Below are 16,309 nucleotides of genomic sequence, written 5' to 3'. Positions count from 1 at the left end.
TAATTATTTATGTTATGTATACATGCGACACCTCTCTGTACAGCTGCCATTAATATTGTTAGGAAATTTAAATGAAGAATGAATGTAATATACATATATAATATATATATAATATAATATATATATATATATTAACATTCATATAAAATAAATAAATTAAGAATAACTTACTTTTCATCTATGATTTAATGAAAATATGTTTTGTGCAAATACTTTTATAAGGAACATATTTATAATTTTATAATTCAAATTTTGAGTCAACAGTTTTTCACTATATGGATATCACATTCCACAAAGGTAATTTTGAATTTTGCGCAATATAGAACAATAGAATTAATATAATGTTGTGATTTTGGAAGCATTTGTTAGATCCAAAATCTAATGAATTCTTTTTAAACATTCATGACATACAAATCATTACTAATGTTGCTAAAACTGTTGTTGACACCAAGTTTATAATGTTATATGTTGAAAAAAATGAAAAATTCATAGTTATTCGAATATGATATAAATACAAAAAAATTCTGTTGAATATATTATATTTGTAAAATGTAACACAAAAAACAAGTAACAATTAGTGCCAATTCAATGTTTTGTTAATTCTGTTTTAATGACTAATATTAGGAAGTGACATGTTGCATAAAATTCATAGATGTTATCAATCATAAAATTATTATATTTAATGTTAACATATGAATATCTTTCAATGAATTATTTATAGAACAATTTCGGATATATAACAATTACATCTAATATAATAGTCAACAAAAATATTAATTACTCTTTATTTATATAATTATATTATAGAAAGCTTTTTTTGAAGTTAGATTTAAAATTAATTTGGATTAATAGAATTATTTAATATACTAATTTACACGAAATTACCAAATTTAAATTCGTGCGTCTCTGTACGACATATGTTTAAAAAAGAATGTCTTCTTCATATACATATATGTATTATATTTTCAAAAAAAAGGTATTAAAAATAATTAGTCATTATAAATATTTTATAGACCAAAACATGTTATGTTTTATATTCCTCACTGATAATTGTATTGATACAGAGTTATAAAATGAATTACTTATGCGATATAGAATACTAAAATAATGAAGCATATAAAGCACAATATACAATATAAGTACAAAAGCTTACGTATCTTTTTAAATGGTCTTTTTTATAATGATATTTAGTTTATTGTTTCAGTAGGGACCTTTGTCTTACTGTTAATGATTTCATTTTAAAAAATAAATATTCTAATAATTATTATTTTGTTTTGTTAATTATGATAATACCTAAAATTAAGACCAGTTTTAATCATTAATTATATTGTACTCATACATCAAGTTTACTAATATAATTCTTTATTACAAAAAAATTAAGTTATTATTATTTCAGTGAAGAATGAATTTAAGAGAAAGGAAATATATTCATCTTTTATCATAGATTTTGTATGAAACAAAATGTAAAACAAAAATTATAAATACTATGAAATCTACAAAAAAAATGTTTGTGAGGAAATCTTACAAACATAAGAATTTGGTTTTCTTTTTACCATAATGTAAGTACTTCTTACTATAATGACACACTTTAAATAATATACAATGAGATACAATTCATTATTCAAAATGCAAATAATTGCTTGCAATTGCTTTTAATAAATATCGTAAATATAATGCACATATTAGTTATAAATAAATTCATAGTATAGAATACGCTAAACTAAGTTGCTAAAAAAAAGATTAATAATCAGGTCATTACATGCACTGGTACTAAACCAATGGGATACATAAATCATTATTAATTGTTACATAAAATATTCTAACAACTCGTAAAAAAGTAAACTATTGAATCATACAAATCTGTATATGCATACATATAATCATTCTATTTTCGTGCAGAATGCCAGTCGTACATTTTGATTATGCGTAAAAAAAAGCATAATTATAGCACAGTTTTTACATGTTATAAAACGACGTACTCAAAATTTCAGTGTCATATATGTGCAGACTAAAAAAAAGAAGGAAAATGAAAGATTCGAAGGGTCTAAAATCAAATTGAAATTGGAACCTTATTTAGAAATTGAATTATTTACAAAAATATAAAATCAATGCTATACAAAGTGACTATTTCTTCGTATGTTCTATTTATAAACAAACTCGGTTTAGATACAAGGCAACATAAGACAAACAGATGTATCTTTGATTTTAGAACCCTTAAGTAACAATTGCGGATAATAGACAAATCATTGAATTTCGTTGGTAAGTACAATAACACGTACATTGCTACAATTTATAAACATATGATGACATTTCTAGAATAGTTCTAGAATTCATTTTTAAACTTTATTTTATTCTGGTATGGACAGCAATATCTGTACTATTACATTCTTTGTCTGATAACATTAACACTTTTTTCTTCTATTAACGGTTTCTTCTATATTTTTAATATAAGAATGTCAAACCTATTGCAGTCGATATATATTTCTTTTATAATTATATTTTCATGTCTTACCATTACACAAATGTGATAAAGTCGTTTCAAGTTTCTTTTTTTTGGTATTATACGCATGTTATAGTTATTATGCTAACTTTATATCCATCAACGATGATCTTTTTAAAGAGTTGGAACTTCGATTTTCATGTATATTTGTCACTGTTTTATGAAAATAAAAAAGAATTGCTCGGAATGTAGCGTATCAATATTTTACCGTAACATTTTCAATATTTCATAAACTTTTCGATACTTTTTTAAACTTTTTTCATTAAAATTCATTATAAATATATGTAAATTTAAATGCATGATTCAGCATTATTTTTTTTACATGCACTTTATTTTCGTGTATGCAAGAATTGAATCCATACTGTAGTTATTTGTTTTACTGTATGCCGTGTTTAGGGATATGAAGATAAAACATCTTCAATCCATAATTACTTGAGTAAGAATGGAGCAACTCGGGATTCTTGACCGTTAAATGTTATTTCATATTTTAACTACTGGTATAGAATCCTGAGATAATTATTTTGTTCTACCAACTCTTTTTTCTCCTCTTTTAGTATAGTTAGCAAATTTTTATAAATGTACATGAAAAATGTATATATTTTATACATTAAAACATATAAAACTTGTTATCTTGTTCTCATCTTTGTTGTAATTTCATTTGTTTTGTTCTAGTCTTACAACTATAAAAAGAACTAAATGTAACTAATTAATCATCAAGTAATACTTTTTTCAAAATTTCATAATAATTCATTATTCTTTTTTTTTGTGAATTTAATGGTTTTTAAATTTTTTAATATAAAAGTACTAAAGATGTTGCGTAATCCTGTAGTGTAATCTTTCTTAACACTTTCTTCAAATTGTTGCAAATATAAATAAGGATTTCAGAATTTCATGGTTTGAAATAAACGATACTTAATCATCGTCGTTCCGTTTTCGTTTCGATTCTATTCTCAGTCATTATGCATTGCACTTGTTAATATTTGACTGACAAATTTTAAATACGTATATGCATTAAAAAAAAAGAGTTTCCACAATGATATTTATAGCCTTAATTATAGAGAAAGCAGTACATTTATAAACGAGAAATCAGTTTTTGTCGCAGTAAGGACAAATCAATATTCAACACTCTTTTACTGTCACAAATATAATACTCATATATCATGTAAAAGTATATAGCCGCCTTGCTTAATAGCTATTTATTAGCAGGAGCTTTAGATACATTGCACGATTATTTCTACTATTCACATGCTGAATAAAATGATGCACCTTACTGCATTATGACGCAATAGAAAATATTTAGTCATAAGGCATCAGATCGATTCACTTCCACTGAATTCATTTGTCACTAAGAATGACTAAGTATATAATTTACTTGAAACTATTATTTATACCTAGATTCAAAAGGTAGGTACGATAGATTAATTAGATTAATTTTTTATTGCTAGATAATTTGACTGAGATTTCAATTTTTATTAACTTAAGGTAGTTCATTACGATGATCAAAAATTAAAATTATGCAAAGTATTCGTATTAAAATTCCGAAAAAAAAGAGGAAATTAAAACGATACCTACTTTGGTAATATATGGCATCGTAAAGCTGATTCATTGATTTCCGAACATAAATTATTTACAATTTATCATTACATAAACTGTAAATTCCCTTGTTAAATATATAACATGTTATAAGTTCTTGAAAACCAGAAAGTTATTGCAACATGATACCAAAATCAATGTTAATATATTTATGAAATCTTTGTATTGATTATTGAATTAAATAACTAAAACATGCAACTTCTTAATTCATTTGTATATACGAGTATTATGCCTTTTGTTAGACGTTTGTAATACAATTAACATAATGCACAAGGTTAGAAGAATGTATTGCACAAAATTGAAAAAAGAAAGAAATAAATACGATAACTTTCCAGCTAAAAATCAAATACGGATATCATTTTATGTAAAAATGTTATCATAGATACTGTAATCCTATTATTCAGGTAGTAGACGCGATTACAGTAAGTTATTAATGTTATGAGAAGTGTTAAATTAATTTTTATGAATCATATGAAGATGAACCATGATCATGAGCGGGACTTGGTGGCGTCGATGGATTTGAACTGTTGTTTGAAGCTATTGAATGTCTAGGACTTCCACCAGAGGTGTGTTCCTACATTAATGAAAAATTGTATGTATTTATTAAAAGTATGATTTCTCTAAACTTTTTAGAACACGTTGAATGTTCTCTATCTATATCATCTTTATATTTGGTTAATATTTTTAGTAAGAAAAAAAGTAATACCTTGTCGTGTAAAGATGCGATGCTACCAAGAGAAAGTGGAGTATGCGATCGTAGATGCACAGATTCCGAATCAACTTGGTCCACAGGAGTACGGGGTAACGAAGGTGGAGTAGCAGTTGGTCGTGGTGGTGCCGGTCCTCTGCGTGATGATGTTGAACCTAAGAAAAGATTTTATATGTGATGTAAGATATCTCAAATAAAATTATGTAACAGAATAAAATACAATACGATTGAGCATATAAATACCGTTATGCGGTGAATATCCGGAATTTCTAGATATATGAGAACTAAGACGTCGGGTATCAGAAGGTGGATGCCTAGGCGGTAGTGGCGCTGGTTTACTTGATGCTTGAATTGCAGGACTATACAACTAAGAAAAAAAATGTAAGTAGACATTTGATATTTTTAGAAATACATAAAGATGTATTATATTCTTACTCTTTGTTGGCTGCTATGAAGATGAGAGCTACTGTGATGACCGCTATGTTGTTGATCAGCTGTTTCAAGTGTAGTAGGCAGGTCTAACAATCGTTGAATCTAATATAAAATATAAGACATTTATAAAATAGATGTATATCAAAAAATATATATATTAACAAAAAAAAAAGGAAACTCAAAATAACTTACCTGTATTCCATTACCCGGACCCATATGACTGATATGATTAAAATTCGTCGGAGCAGATATCATTTTGGAACGTCTATCAGTAGGACGAACAGCTCTATTTCCTTCTCTTAATGAAAATCTCCTTCGCGGTTTTGTCATTTGTCTACCACTTGCATCTAGTGGTGTTAAATTAAGTAGTTCTCCTATTATATTAAATCGAATATTGTATATTATATCTAATCACTTTATAGTTATGATTGTTATTATATGAAGTATACTAACGTTGATGTAAATTGCTCAGAAAAATAACATGTGGCATATCGTTAATGACACAGGACGTTAAAGAACCTGAAGTATTCAGTGGTCGTGCTCGCTTCACATTAAGTGTTTGTAACCAATCTCCAGTTGTACAGTCAAACACATCAATGTGAGTCTCGCTATAAACTAGCAAGTAGCCTTCACAGTAACCTGTGACATAAAGTTATAATTGTTATATGCAATATATGTACATTTGTTATATTTGTACATGTAATATTTGTTACATTTGTAATATGTAATACGAGATTATAATTATATTTCGTTTTAACATGTTCCATATTTAATGCTTTATGAATAACATGCTTTAAGAATAATACTCACTAACTGCTGTAGGAACAGCAGGATACATAATTTCACGATCTCTACTCTTTCTGCCTTGGCTGTCAACATAAACTGCTAATGTATGGAAGACTAATAAGAATTCACCACGTGGCAATTCGATACAACGTAAAGCATCCACAGCACTGTATGTAAGAAAACCTAAGAGCGTATTCTCAGAATGGACCAATGCTAAAACATAAAAATAAGAGATTTATAGGTTTCAAATTAATTCTGAATTTACTTGAGGTCGGATTTATATATTTACAAATAGGGTGATGGTCTCCTAAGATGCTGTAGATAGAAAATCCGGAAGGATATCCGACACAGAAGCGGCCTTCAGAAAGAACTTGCAAAGTTTGTGCATGACATGATAACATCAGTTCACGTATACGTTTATGACGTGTTTTCGTACGCGTAATTTCATAAATAATGACTTGTGATGCATTCTAAATTAAAACAGAAAAATGACATTAAATATAGGAAATATCTATTACATTAATGATCCGATATTATACAATAACATGTCTTACCTGCTTCTTTATGGCAACACACAAACAATAAGTTAGTGGACTGCGACGGACTATCCCGGTCGTTAAAGTTATACATCCTTTAGTTTCTGCAACTTTAATCCATTCAACTTCGTCTCCATCCAATGCACGTACTGGGACCAGCCGTACATGACGTTGTTTTCCACTTAAAACTACTATTAATTGTTCTTCTGTTACATATTCCAGTAAATATATTTTTTTGCCTTCTCCTACTCTTGCAATTTCTAAATATGTAATACAAATTAGTCATAAAATGATTTTGTACACACACACACATATATATATAGGATAGAACATACCGCTACGATCTAAATCTAAACAGAAGAGACCTTCTTCTGTGCCAATGACTAGACGATCTGGATCAATAATTGCTCCTGACATCACATTTTTAATGAGCGCCAATGTATTATCTAGTAATTCTTTTGCTCTAAAGATCTGTAACGTAAAAAGAAGAGCATAAATAAAAATGAATGAGATCGAACGATATCTTATTAATATATACATCGATATACTGTATTTACCGTTGTATTAGGAAGATTGTTTTTCTTTAATATTCTATGTAATTCACTTAAAGCAACTACCCACTTTGTTTTTTCACTTTCAGTGTCTGCAAGCATTAACGTGTGATTTCTTAAACCAGGTGGTTCTAGTAGAGATGTCGTTATCTAAATAAACATGAGATAAAAATAAATCCTGAAGGAATGTATAATAAAAATACAACAAAAGACTTTAAGCATTACCCTAAATATACATGGAATATCTTTCTTTGTAGCATGTATAACATCCGAATCTCGAACAGAACTAACGCTGAATTCTTCGTCCCGCATGTCCAAGACTTGAGACACGTAAACAGATGGTAATGCATTACGATCTGGTGAAATATCATAAAGAAATAATTTGAAGTCGCAAACCACCACAAATTGACGAACCCAGCCCTTTTTCACTCCACCCATTTTTGGCACTTTAACATATCCTTCGTAAGCTGTACCTATTCCTCGTGTAGGATCAATACCTAGTGGTCGTTTTGCTGGAAAAAGTATTTATTATCATGCCATATTAAAGAATTATATTTTCAAAATAAATTGCACTAAATATGATTTCCTAAAGATAACTTACTTTGATCATGTGGCACAGGACACATTGATGGAACTTTATCACAACAGGGCATATGACATGCAAAGCCACAAACTTCACATACAACTCCTTGCCTGGTTAAACCTACCATCAGTGAAGTGCAATGATTACATTTTGTAGGTGCTGAAAATGTTCTTACTAAGAATTGGTGAGATTTTGGTTTTGGTTGAAGATTGGTTTGTCCATGAGATGTTGATGATTTATTGAGAAGTTCATGAGATAACGGAGATGTGGGATCCTAAAATTTAATATATATCGAATTTTAATGTGTAAACGCTTAATGTTATATTAAACTTAGAAAATAATACTCACAATACTGAGTTCAGATAAGTTGCTTTTACTGCTGGAGATACTTGGCGCTCGATTATCTTCGATATCGGCTTCTACGCTATCTGCACTTCCGTGACGTGTACTGCTTGCAGTTTCTTTCAAGAAATGTTCCAAATATGACATTTGAGATGTAGGACGTTCTAAAACTGAAATACAAAAAAAATTTTAAATTAATAGGATAAAAAATGGTAACATCTTTTTTTTGATTATAGGAAGTTGAAATTGTTTTTAATAATGTTAAACTAACAAAGAAAAAAGATATCTGTAATACTTTTATCTATATTCTATTAATATATAAAGAATGTAAAAGTAAAGAATTATGTTTTTCTTTCTACAAGTAGATACATAAATCAATGTAAATTTCATAACATCTTCTTTTGAACATTTTAATATAATCACTGCACTGCAATTTGCACCACACAAACTCTGTTAAAATAGTAATCGTTATTATGCAGGTAAAGGTTGACTGTTTACCAGCAGAAATAGCAAGCATGTAATAAGATGTACTAAAAAGTCAATCAGTTCAAACAATCTAAAGGCGAAAACATTCAGACACAACATACCTGTTAATCATTTAATTACAAAACTGAGTGATTATCAGCTACAACAATTAACAAAGGACAACCATCACCTAAAACGATGAAAAGCTACTGACACTATCCTTAATTGGGGGATGATTATTTCCAACATACAAGAAACACATAACTGATTTTCACAGTAATTGAAATTAAAGTTAACATAGAGCTATGCTTTAAATAAGAACAATCTGATACATTTGACATTTGACGCTCCTTTTTAAAGAAAAACATTTAATGTTTCATACCATTATATTCATAAAAAACATAGCACTGTGTTCTGTAATTAGCATCCCAACTGACTAGTCAATCAAAATCGCGTTTTGTTGCCACTTCATTTACCGGGTGGCGATACGATGGCGACGGCATTCTGACTGATGAATGTGTTGACGGGAACGAATCTAGTTAATAAGCGACATGTCGTGACGCGGGAAGCACGCATTACTGGTAGGGGTGACGACGGCTGATGTACGATGATGCGTTGGGGTTTGGTGCTAACGATGTTTGGAGATTTTCTTGACGTTTTGCTGGATAGGGCAGCTGTCACAAATACAGTTTGAAGATGAGCAACAAGAGGCCCCAGACACAGCTCGTTACGCCAATAAACAGAGGCACTTTGTAGTCTAGAAATCAGAATCGCATACCGTACCGGAGAACCGAATTACTATGCTGGATAGGTATCCAAATAGTAACGATCTCTATTATTGGTAAAGTAAGTATTGGCAATAACTTTTATACTTAGTATATTACCTAAGTGAAGTATTATAGTGAAATAGTTAAATATATTACATATAATACAGACAAAACATTTTGTTAAAATATTAAGGTCAACCTAACAATGTCAGAAAACATCATATTTTAAAAATTAAGTGCCTTATGTTTTTTCAAGACAACAACTGAATTATTCTGATACACATATATTCAATTTTCATTTGTGCCAAATACCTATGAATTATAACATATTTTAAAAATACGTGCATTTTTTATAATATTATTAAAATATTTATACGATCAATATGATCAATTATAATATATATATATATGACCATAAAATGATATTATTACATACATACATATATATATATATATATATATATATATATGTATGTATATATATATATATATATATATATATATATATATATATATATATATATATATATGTATAATGAATTGCACTTTCATATTTGTAACTGTCTTAAAATACATTTAAATATCAGTCTAGAAACACACACCAACTCTTACTATTCACATTTATAAAAAAAATTAAGAAAAGAAAAAAATAACCACACACTGACTCATACCAATATAATATCAAGCCATTAATTAAACTAATGCAAACTACAAGAAATAGATGGTATTCACATATAGTTATACCTCTTAGAAATTCTATATTTTACTACAAAAACTAAAGAGATTGTTAAATCATACTTCTGACTATAATGACTTGTAATTTTAGTTATAATATAAAAGTAATATACTACGTAATAATATAAATATGCAAGTGCAAAGAATCATGTACACCATTCATGCATCTTCACAACAAACTTTTATTATTTATGTTAATTAATATATGTATTTTATTAGATAAGAGAGACAAAAATAAGAGTTAATAAGCAAATCTTAAGAATTTATATTGAGAAGTATGAATGCTATATATGATTCCTGCTATATATGTCATATAACAATTTCTTGATTCTGTTGACCTTTTGCTAGATGCATGCAAATTTAAAATTAAGAAAAACAATCTAGCATATTTATATAAGAATTCATATATAAAAATTTCTTGTATCACACAATATTTAAATCACATACGGTATTATATATCTAATAAATAATATTTTGTATCTATTTATGATGAACATTCTATTCTATTTATTACGAATTGTATATATAAATCATATACTCCGTGCCACAACATATTAAAATAATACAGAATATTTTACAGAATATGTAGAACAAAACACCGAACAGATATATTCACCGCCTAAACAATGTACGAGAGAGATTAAAAGATTTACAAATTACATACACAGCATGTATCGCAGCAGTTTGTATAATAATAGTTCGTACAGAATTTTTATAAAAACGTAACAATAAAATTTTTACGAAATTTCTTTTTGTAACAGTGCTATATGAAATGTACTTACAGCCATCGCCTGTGTCAAGCCTCGCTTGCAACTCTTTTATTTGCATTTCTTTACGTTTTATCTCGTGCGTGAGTGTATCGAATCGTTGTCTGAAATCTCTTAATTCCCTGTAAATACACAATGATTTACCATTATTAAATTATATCAGTGACATTTAGAGAAATAAAAATATTTTCGTCATTAAAGTTTATTTTATTTATAATATATTTAAATTAATTACTTTTGAGCAGCAATTAAATCTGAACGCGTCTTTGTAAGTTCTTCAGATATTGCCTGCTTAGCTTGTATTTCACTTTGTAAAGAACTTTGTAGGTTCAAAAGCTCCATTTTGTCAAGCTTTTGTGATCTACGATTTCGCCAATTTTTATCTGCCATTGTAGAACCACTTCCTACACCACCTACACCGCCAGAATGTTTTAAAAATTCTAATTCTTCTGTCATTTTTGTTGCTAACGCCTGAAATTTATTAAGCACAAAATTAAACAGTTCTTGAGATACATATCATACTATAATACTAATGATCATCATTAATAAAAAAAAATATAGGTAGGACAGACCTGTAAGTATCCTCTAGCATCTTTCTCGTCGGACACCCACTGAATAATTTCGGTAATCTGAGCTTCCCATTGTGCAATAGCTTCCTTCTTGTTTCTTAGTTCCTCATATTCTTCTTCTAATTGTCGTCTTTCACCTTGTATTCTATTAACACTATCGGTAAGAGTGTTAAGTTCTAACATAAGTTTTTTGTTTTCTTCGACTAGCATAATTTTTTCTCTTTCATGACGTCTGTTTAATTCATTTATAGTCTCCTCACTATCAGTGATATTTTCTAATCTTGCATTATCTAATTTTTCTTTCGTTAACTGGACTTCCCTTTCCAATAAATCTCTCCTTGTTTCAGCTTCATGCAATTGTTCTTGGAGACTACGAATTTCAAGATTGAACCTACCTTGTTGTTGGTTCAAATTTTCATTATATTGAACTTCGAGTTTTTCCACTTCTGCTTTTAACCTATTAATTTCTTGTGTCGCTAATGCATGATTTGCACTTGCATCATTTCCCATAGACCTTTGCCTAATTTTCTCTGTTTCTTCCTGCATTTGCTTACAATATTCTTCGCTACGTTCTCTTAATTTTCTTTCTTTACTCGTTTCAGCCATTGCCTCTTCCACTCGATTCTCTAATTCTCTACGTAACTTTTCCGCTTTTCTAATGTCATGTCGTAAGCTGTCAACCTTTTGCATTACAACCTCCAATTCTTCTTCTTTATCTCTGACTTGTCTAGACAATTTTTGTTTCTGTTGTCTTAATTCTGATAATTTGTCTGTAACTTCGGTATATTCAGCCATTGCTAGTTTACGTTGTGTTAATGCATCTTTTAATTCTTTATCTTGAAGTTTAAGCTTCTCCTGGACATCTAACTTATCTTTAATAGCTTCTTCCTTTTCTGATCGAAGAGAGCGTACTAATTTTTCTAATTCCCGTAATTTTGTCATATCACCGTTATCTAAGTTGCGTAATTCACGAGGGACCTCCATGGATTTTAACTGTGATTCTAATTCTAGAAAATTATAAAGAAATATTATGAAATAATAACATGATCAAGTATTCATATATTTTTTACAGTAGTACATATTTAGAGATATATATTTATACCACAGTTGCGTTTAGTAAGTGTATTTATTTCATCCTGAAGTTTTCTTGTTGCATTATTAGAATCTGGTGATATTCCTGGGGAAGAATGACTCATACTAATTTGTTTTTTTAAATCTTCAAGTGCTTGTGTCAGTTGTGCATTTTCTTCCTCCAGTATTTGCACACGTTTATCCTTTTGAGTTATAGCAGACAAACAACCCAGATCAGATATGCAACTGTAATTTATAAATACAAAACCATATTAAGTATACTTCTTTTTAGGAACATAAAGAAGTAAAAGATGCTACTTACCTTCCTTGAGTAAAAGTAAAGCCAACAAATGGTAAATGAAGTGCAGAAAACGCAGAATTTGCTGCTGGTGGAACAGCATCAGAACTGCGAACATCTGTATCATCAACATCAAAGTTTGATGTATCTGTTGGTGAAGAAACTTCAGGAATGTAAGGTGCAGTACTGTCTCTAAGAGTTTCCCAGTTTACTCCTTCAAACCATGGATGTTTCTGTGTTATATAATTACAATTAATTATATTAAATTTAATTGTCTAATTATAACCACATATTATAATTTTTAAGTTAACACATTACATGTTAATACCTTAAAATCATCAATTCCATTTTGACCTAGTCTAAATTCTGAACTACATATTAATTTCCTCATTAAATCCTTAGCTTCTTCAGAAACTTCATACATGTCATCTGCTGGGAAGTCAAAGCAATTCTGAAATTAAGTAAAATACACACATTAATGTGTATAACATATATGTATAATAATTATTATAACATCATTGTAAGAACTTTTATAAGTATAATTCAAATTATTTAATAACCTTATGGTTCATAATTTTCCCATAAGTTTCGACTAGAGATTCTGCATAAAATGGTGTTTCTCCATATAACATTTCATACATGCATACTCCTAAAGACCACCAATCACATTCAGGTCCATATTGTCCTTGACCATCTTCCATTGCCTATATGAAATTCAATGCATTCTTTTTAACATTGATGAGTAGTAAATATCATAAATTAGTAAAATACAAATTAATATTACATAATTTATAAATTATAAAAATAATAATTATATATAAAATAATATGGAAATATAATTTTACCCTTAAGATTTCTGGTGAAATATAGTCTGGTGTGCCAACAGCAACATTACTTTGTGCAGTGCCATCCTCAAACAATCGTAAACAAGATCCAAAATCTGCTAATCTAATATGACCATTTGCATCTAACAAAACATTATCAGGTTTAATATCACGGTGCACATAACGTAAGTCATGTATGGACCCAATAGCCAAAACCATTTCAGCTATGTAAAAACGTGCCATATCTTCTGGAAGGCGATCTTCAAATTTGCTCAACAGTGTTAACAGGTCTCCACCACAGTAATAATCCATGACCAAGTACTACACATTATTATTTAAAACACATAAGATATTTTTATGTTCATAAATGCTTCTAATTGTTATTAATGTTTAGAAGAATTACCAAATTATTGTCATCTTGAAAGGCATAATGAAGATTTGTGATCCATCTACGATCACCATACACCAGTACATCTCTCTCTTCTCTAAAGTATGCAGTTTCTGCACGCTTCAACATTTCCCATTTGTTCAAAATTTTCATTGCAAATACTTTGTCTGAACCACGCATTCTTACAACACATACTTCACCAAATGCACCTCTACCAATAACTTTTACTATTTCAAAATCCTCCCGTGCCAATTGCAAACTCTTAATGCAAGTAGCCACTGGTTTTACTATAAAAAAATATATAAATTTTTTTTAATATGAAATTATAAATTTTAAAAAATACACATATGTTATGTATATATAATATACCAAATTCAATAAAATCTGAGACAGTCTTTTCACGTCGTAAGGAAGAATTACAACATTCATCATATAAGACAAGTAAAATATCAATAAGTGTCTCAATAGAAAATGTGTGGCCTATTCTTCCTTCCCCTTGTACAGGACCATCAATAAAAAGAGATTCTAATTGGCGCAACCTTCCTCCTATGCCTATGAAAATAATAATTATTTAGTAATAATAATATTATAATATAATAATGTGTTTAATGACACATATTTTGTTACAAAAAGCTGTTATATATTTGGGAATATACCATTGATTGCAAGTCCCTTTGGCATAATATCAGGAGGAGGTTGATTATATTGGTGCTGCGACGAATCTGACATGTCTCTTTTGCGAAAAGGTTGCCCCTTACCAAAATCCTTGGATACTATTTCTGTCATTCTTAATAATATTGTTCAATAGTATTTTAAACCACCACATTATGATGTGATGACTATCCTAAAACATTTAATATTATTATTTTTTATGTATAAAATTTAATATAGACCTATAATTATACCATATATTTTATACTTCCATTAAAGATAATGAATTAAATATTTAAAATATTGTCATGTCAATCATTTTCAATAACTCTGTACATAATACACTTGCTTTTTATTAATTTAATCTCTCTTTATTTCATTCAACCAAATATGGATATGGATTCATAATTTGTTAAATGTTTTATTTATAAATATGAAAGATGCAACTAAAAATATCTTAAACAATTAAAAAAATTTTTTGTTATACTACATTTTTACAAATATTTAAAAGACCAATTAAAAGAATATAAATACAAACAGTATCTACAACAAATATAATTGTATACTAATAATTTACCTTAAGAAGATAATTTCCAATAGACATATCTAAATAGGATCACTTTCACTGTTTAAACATTAATTTTGTTTACAACCGTGCAGTGATCGTTTCCCGTTCATGTTATTGATATATACCAGCACGCTTTGAGCTTCTTTTACTCTTATGCAAAGAATGTCAAAAATCAATTCCCTTTAACTTAGCGTGGTATATATGTCCACACGCCACTACGTGTAAAACAATCGAGTTTCATTTAATTCATCATCGGCCATCGTGCCGGAATTACTCACGTCGGAAATTACGTAACTGCTATAAAGATAGCCAAAATATTTGGCGAAGAAAACACGCAACAAGAGAAATACGTGTAAATAAAATGTATAGACAAAAATAGTGCAGCGGGGTAGGGCACCGCATTCGCGATCAACGAATTCAACAAAATCACCAAGACAACTCGTATCGTTCGAAGAAATCAGTATTGTATAGTAGGACTATACAAATACTTCTCGTTTAAATATTAATAATTATAAAATGAAACGTAGATAAATTTTAAAGGGCCATTGTCCCAATTTCTGATATAACCTCGCCACGGCACTACACTCTCATCCCCGATCAAAATTTTTGTGACGTAAAATTCCTATCGCATGTGAGAAAGATGTTTTGAGTGAAAGGCTTTTTCTTTGCCAATCCGGACCGTTTGCTCAAACGATTCGAGCATATCTGCCGAAACGACGCGTCCCGCTATAATATTGGTTTAATTGTTTATTATGCGCACCATTCGTTTATCACAAAACATCTTGCATGGCCACCTCCAAACCCCCAACAATTTGGTTGACCCCCTAGCAGGCCCCATATAGAAAAAAATATGGCAGTCCTACGTCATTGAAAATACCTATGACAGTTCAGCATATAGATAGATCCTATCCTACAATATGAAAGATGTAATGACAAAGCGAGTTCACACAGCGATCACTTGTCAATTGATCAGAGTATATAATTTTCTTCTTTTCTTAAACATGCTTGTCATATTCCAGAAATAAGATTGAGAAGATTAAGATTGAGAATAAAAATTCCATTTTTCCTATGTACAAATTAAAATAATACTGTATAAGCTAATTGGTCCGAAATAAACGAAAAAAAATGTATATACTTTTATACTTTTAAAGTAAAATTGAAATCTGTAAAATAT

The 16,309-nt window shown here is 29.1% G+C and overlaps 1 protein-coding gene across 5 annotated transcripts; it reads right to left on the bottom strand.

Moving 5' to 3' along the window:
• Positions 1-1,635: 1,635 nt before the first annotated feature.
• Positions 1,636-15,990, bottom strand: LOC117206788 (serine/threonine-protein kinase Genghis Khan). 5 transcript variants are annotated; one of them, XM_033446426.1, is made up of 28 exons: positions 15,145-15,990; positions 14,573-14,760; positions 14,286-14,468; positions 13,932-14,203; positions 13,550-13,849; positions 13,265-13,408; positions 13,033-13,155; positions 12,729-12,937; positions 12,438-12,652; positions 11,339-12,342; positions 11,002-11,237; positions 10,782-10,888; positions 10,534-10,536; positions 8,974-9,276; positions 8,039-8,202; positions 7,709-7,964; positions 7,333-7,619; positions 7,114-7,257; positions 6,892-7,027; positions 6,575-6,816; positions 6,310-6,490; positions 6,045-6,233; positions 5,688-5,873; positions 5,427-5,608; positions 5,238-5,336; positions 5,046-5,169; positions 4,800-4,957; positions 1,636-4,667 (listed from the first exon to the last, which is right to left on the bottom strand). In XM_033446426.1, the coding sequence occupies exons 2-28, from the start codon at positions 14,700-14,702 to the stop codon at positions 4,554-4,556; spliced, it is 5,691 nt and encodes a 1,896-aa protein (XP_033302317.1). In that variant the 5' UTR covers positions 14,703-14,760; positions 15,145-15,990; the 3' UTR covers positions 1,636-4,553. The 5 variants fall into 5 exon arrangements, with proteins under 5 accessions (XP_033302317.1, XP_033302313.1, XP_033302314.1 ...); XM_033446422.1 differs by lacking the exons at positions 8,974-9,276; positions 10,534-10,536 and having other exon boundaries at positions 15,145-15,989; XM_033446423.1 differs by lacking the exons at positions 8,974-9,276; positions 10,534-10,536 and having other exon boundaries at positions 14,573-14,755; positions 15,145-15,989.
• Positions 15,991-16,309: the final 319 nt, after the last annotated feature.

Source organism: Bombus bifarius, unplaced genomic scaffold (assembly GCF_011952205.1).
Source record: "Bombus bifarius isolate JDL3187 unplaced genomic scaffold, Bbif_JDL3187 scf7180000008008, whole genome shotgun sequence".
Lineage (NCBI taxonomy): Eukaryota > Metazoa > Arthropoda > Insecta > Hymenoptera > Apidae > Bombus > Bombus bifarius.
Note: the sequence above shows the minus strand (reverse complement) of the source record. Positions and strands in the feature narration are given on the sequence as shown.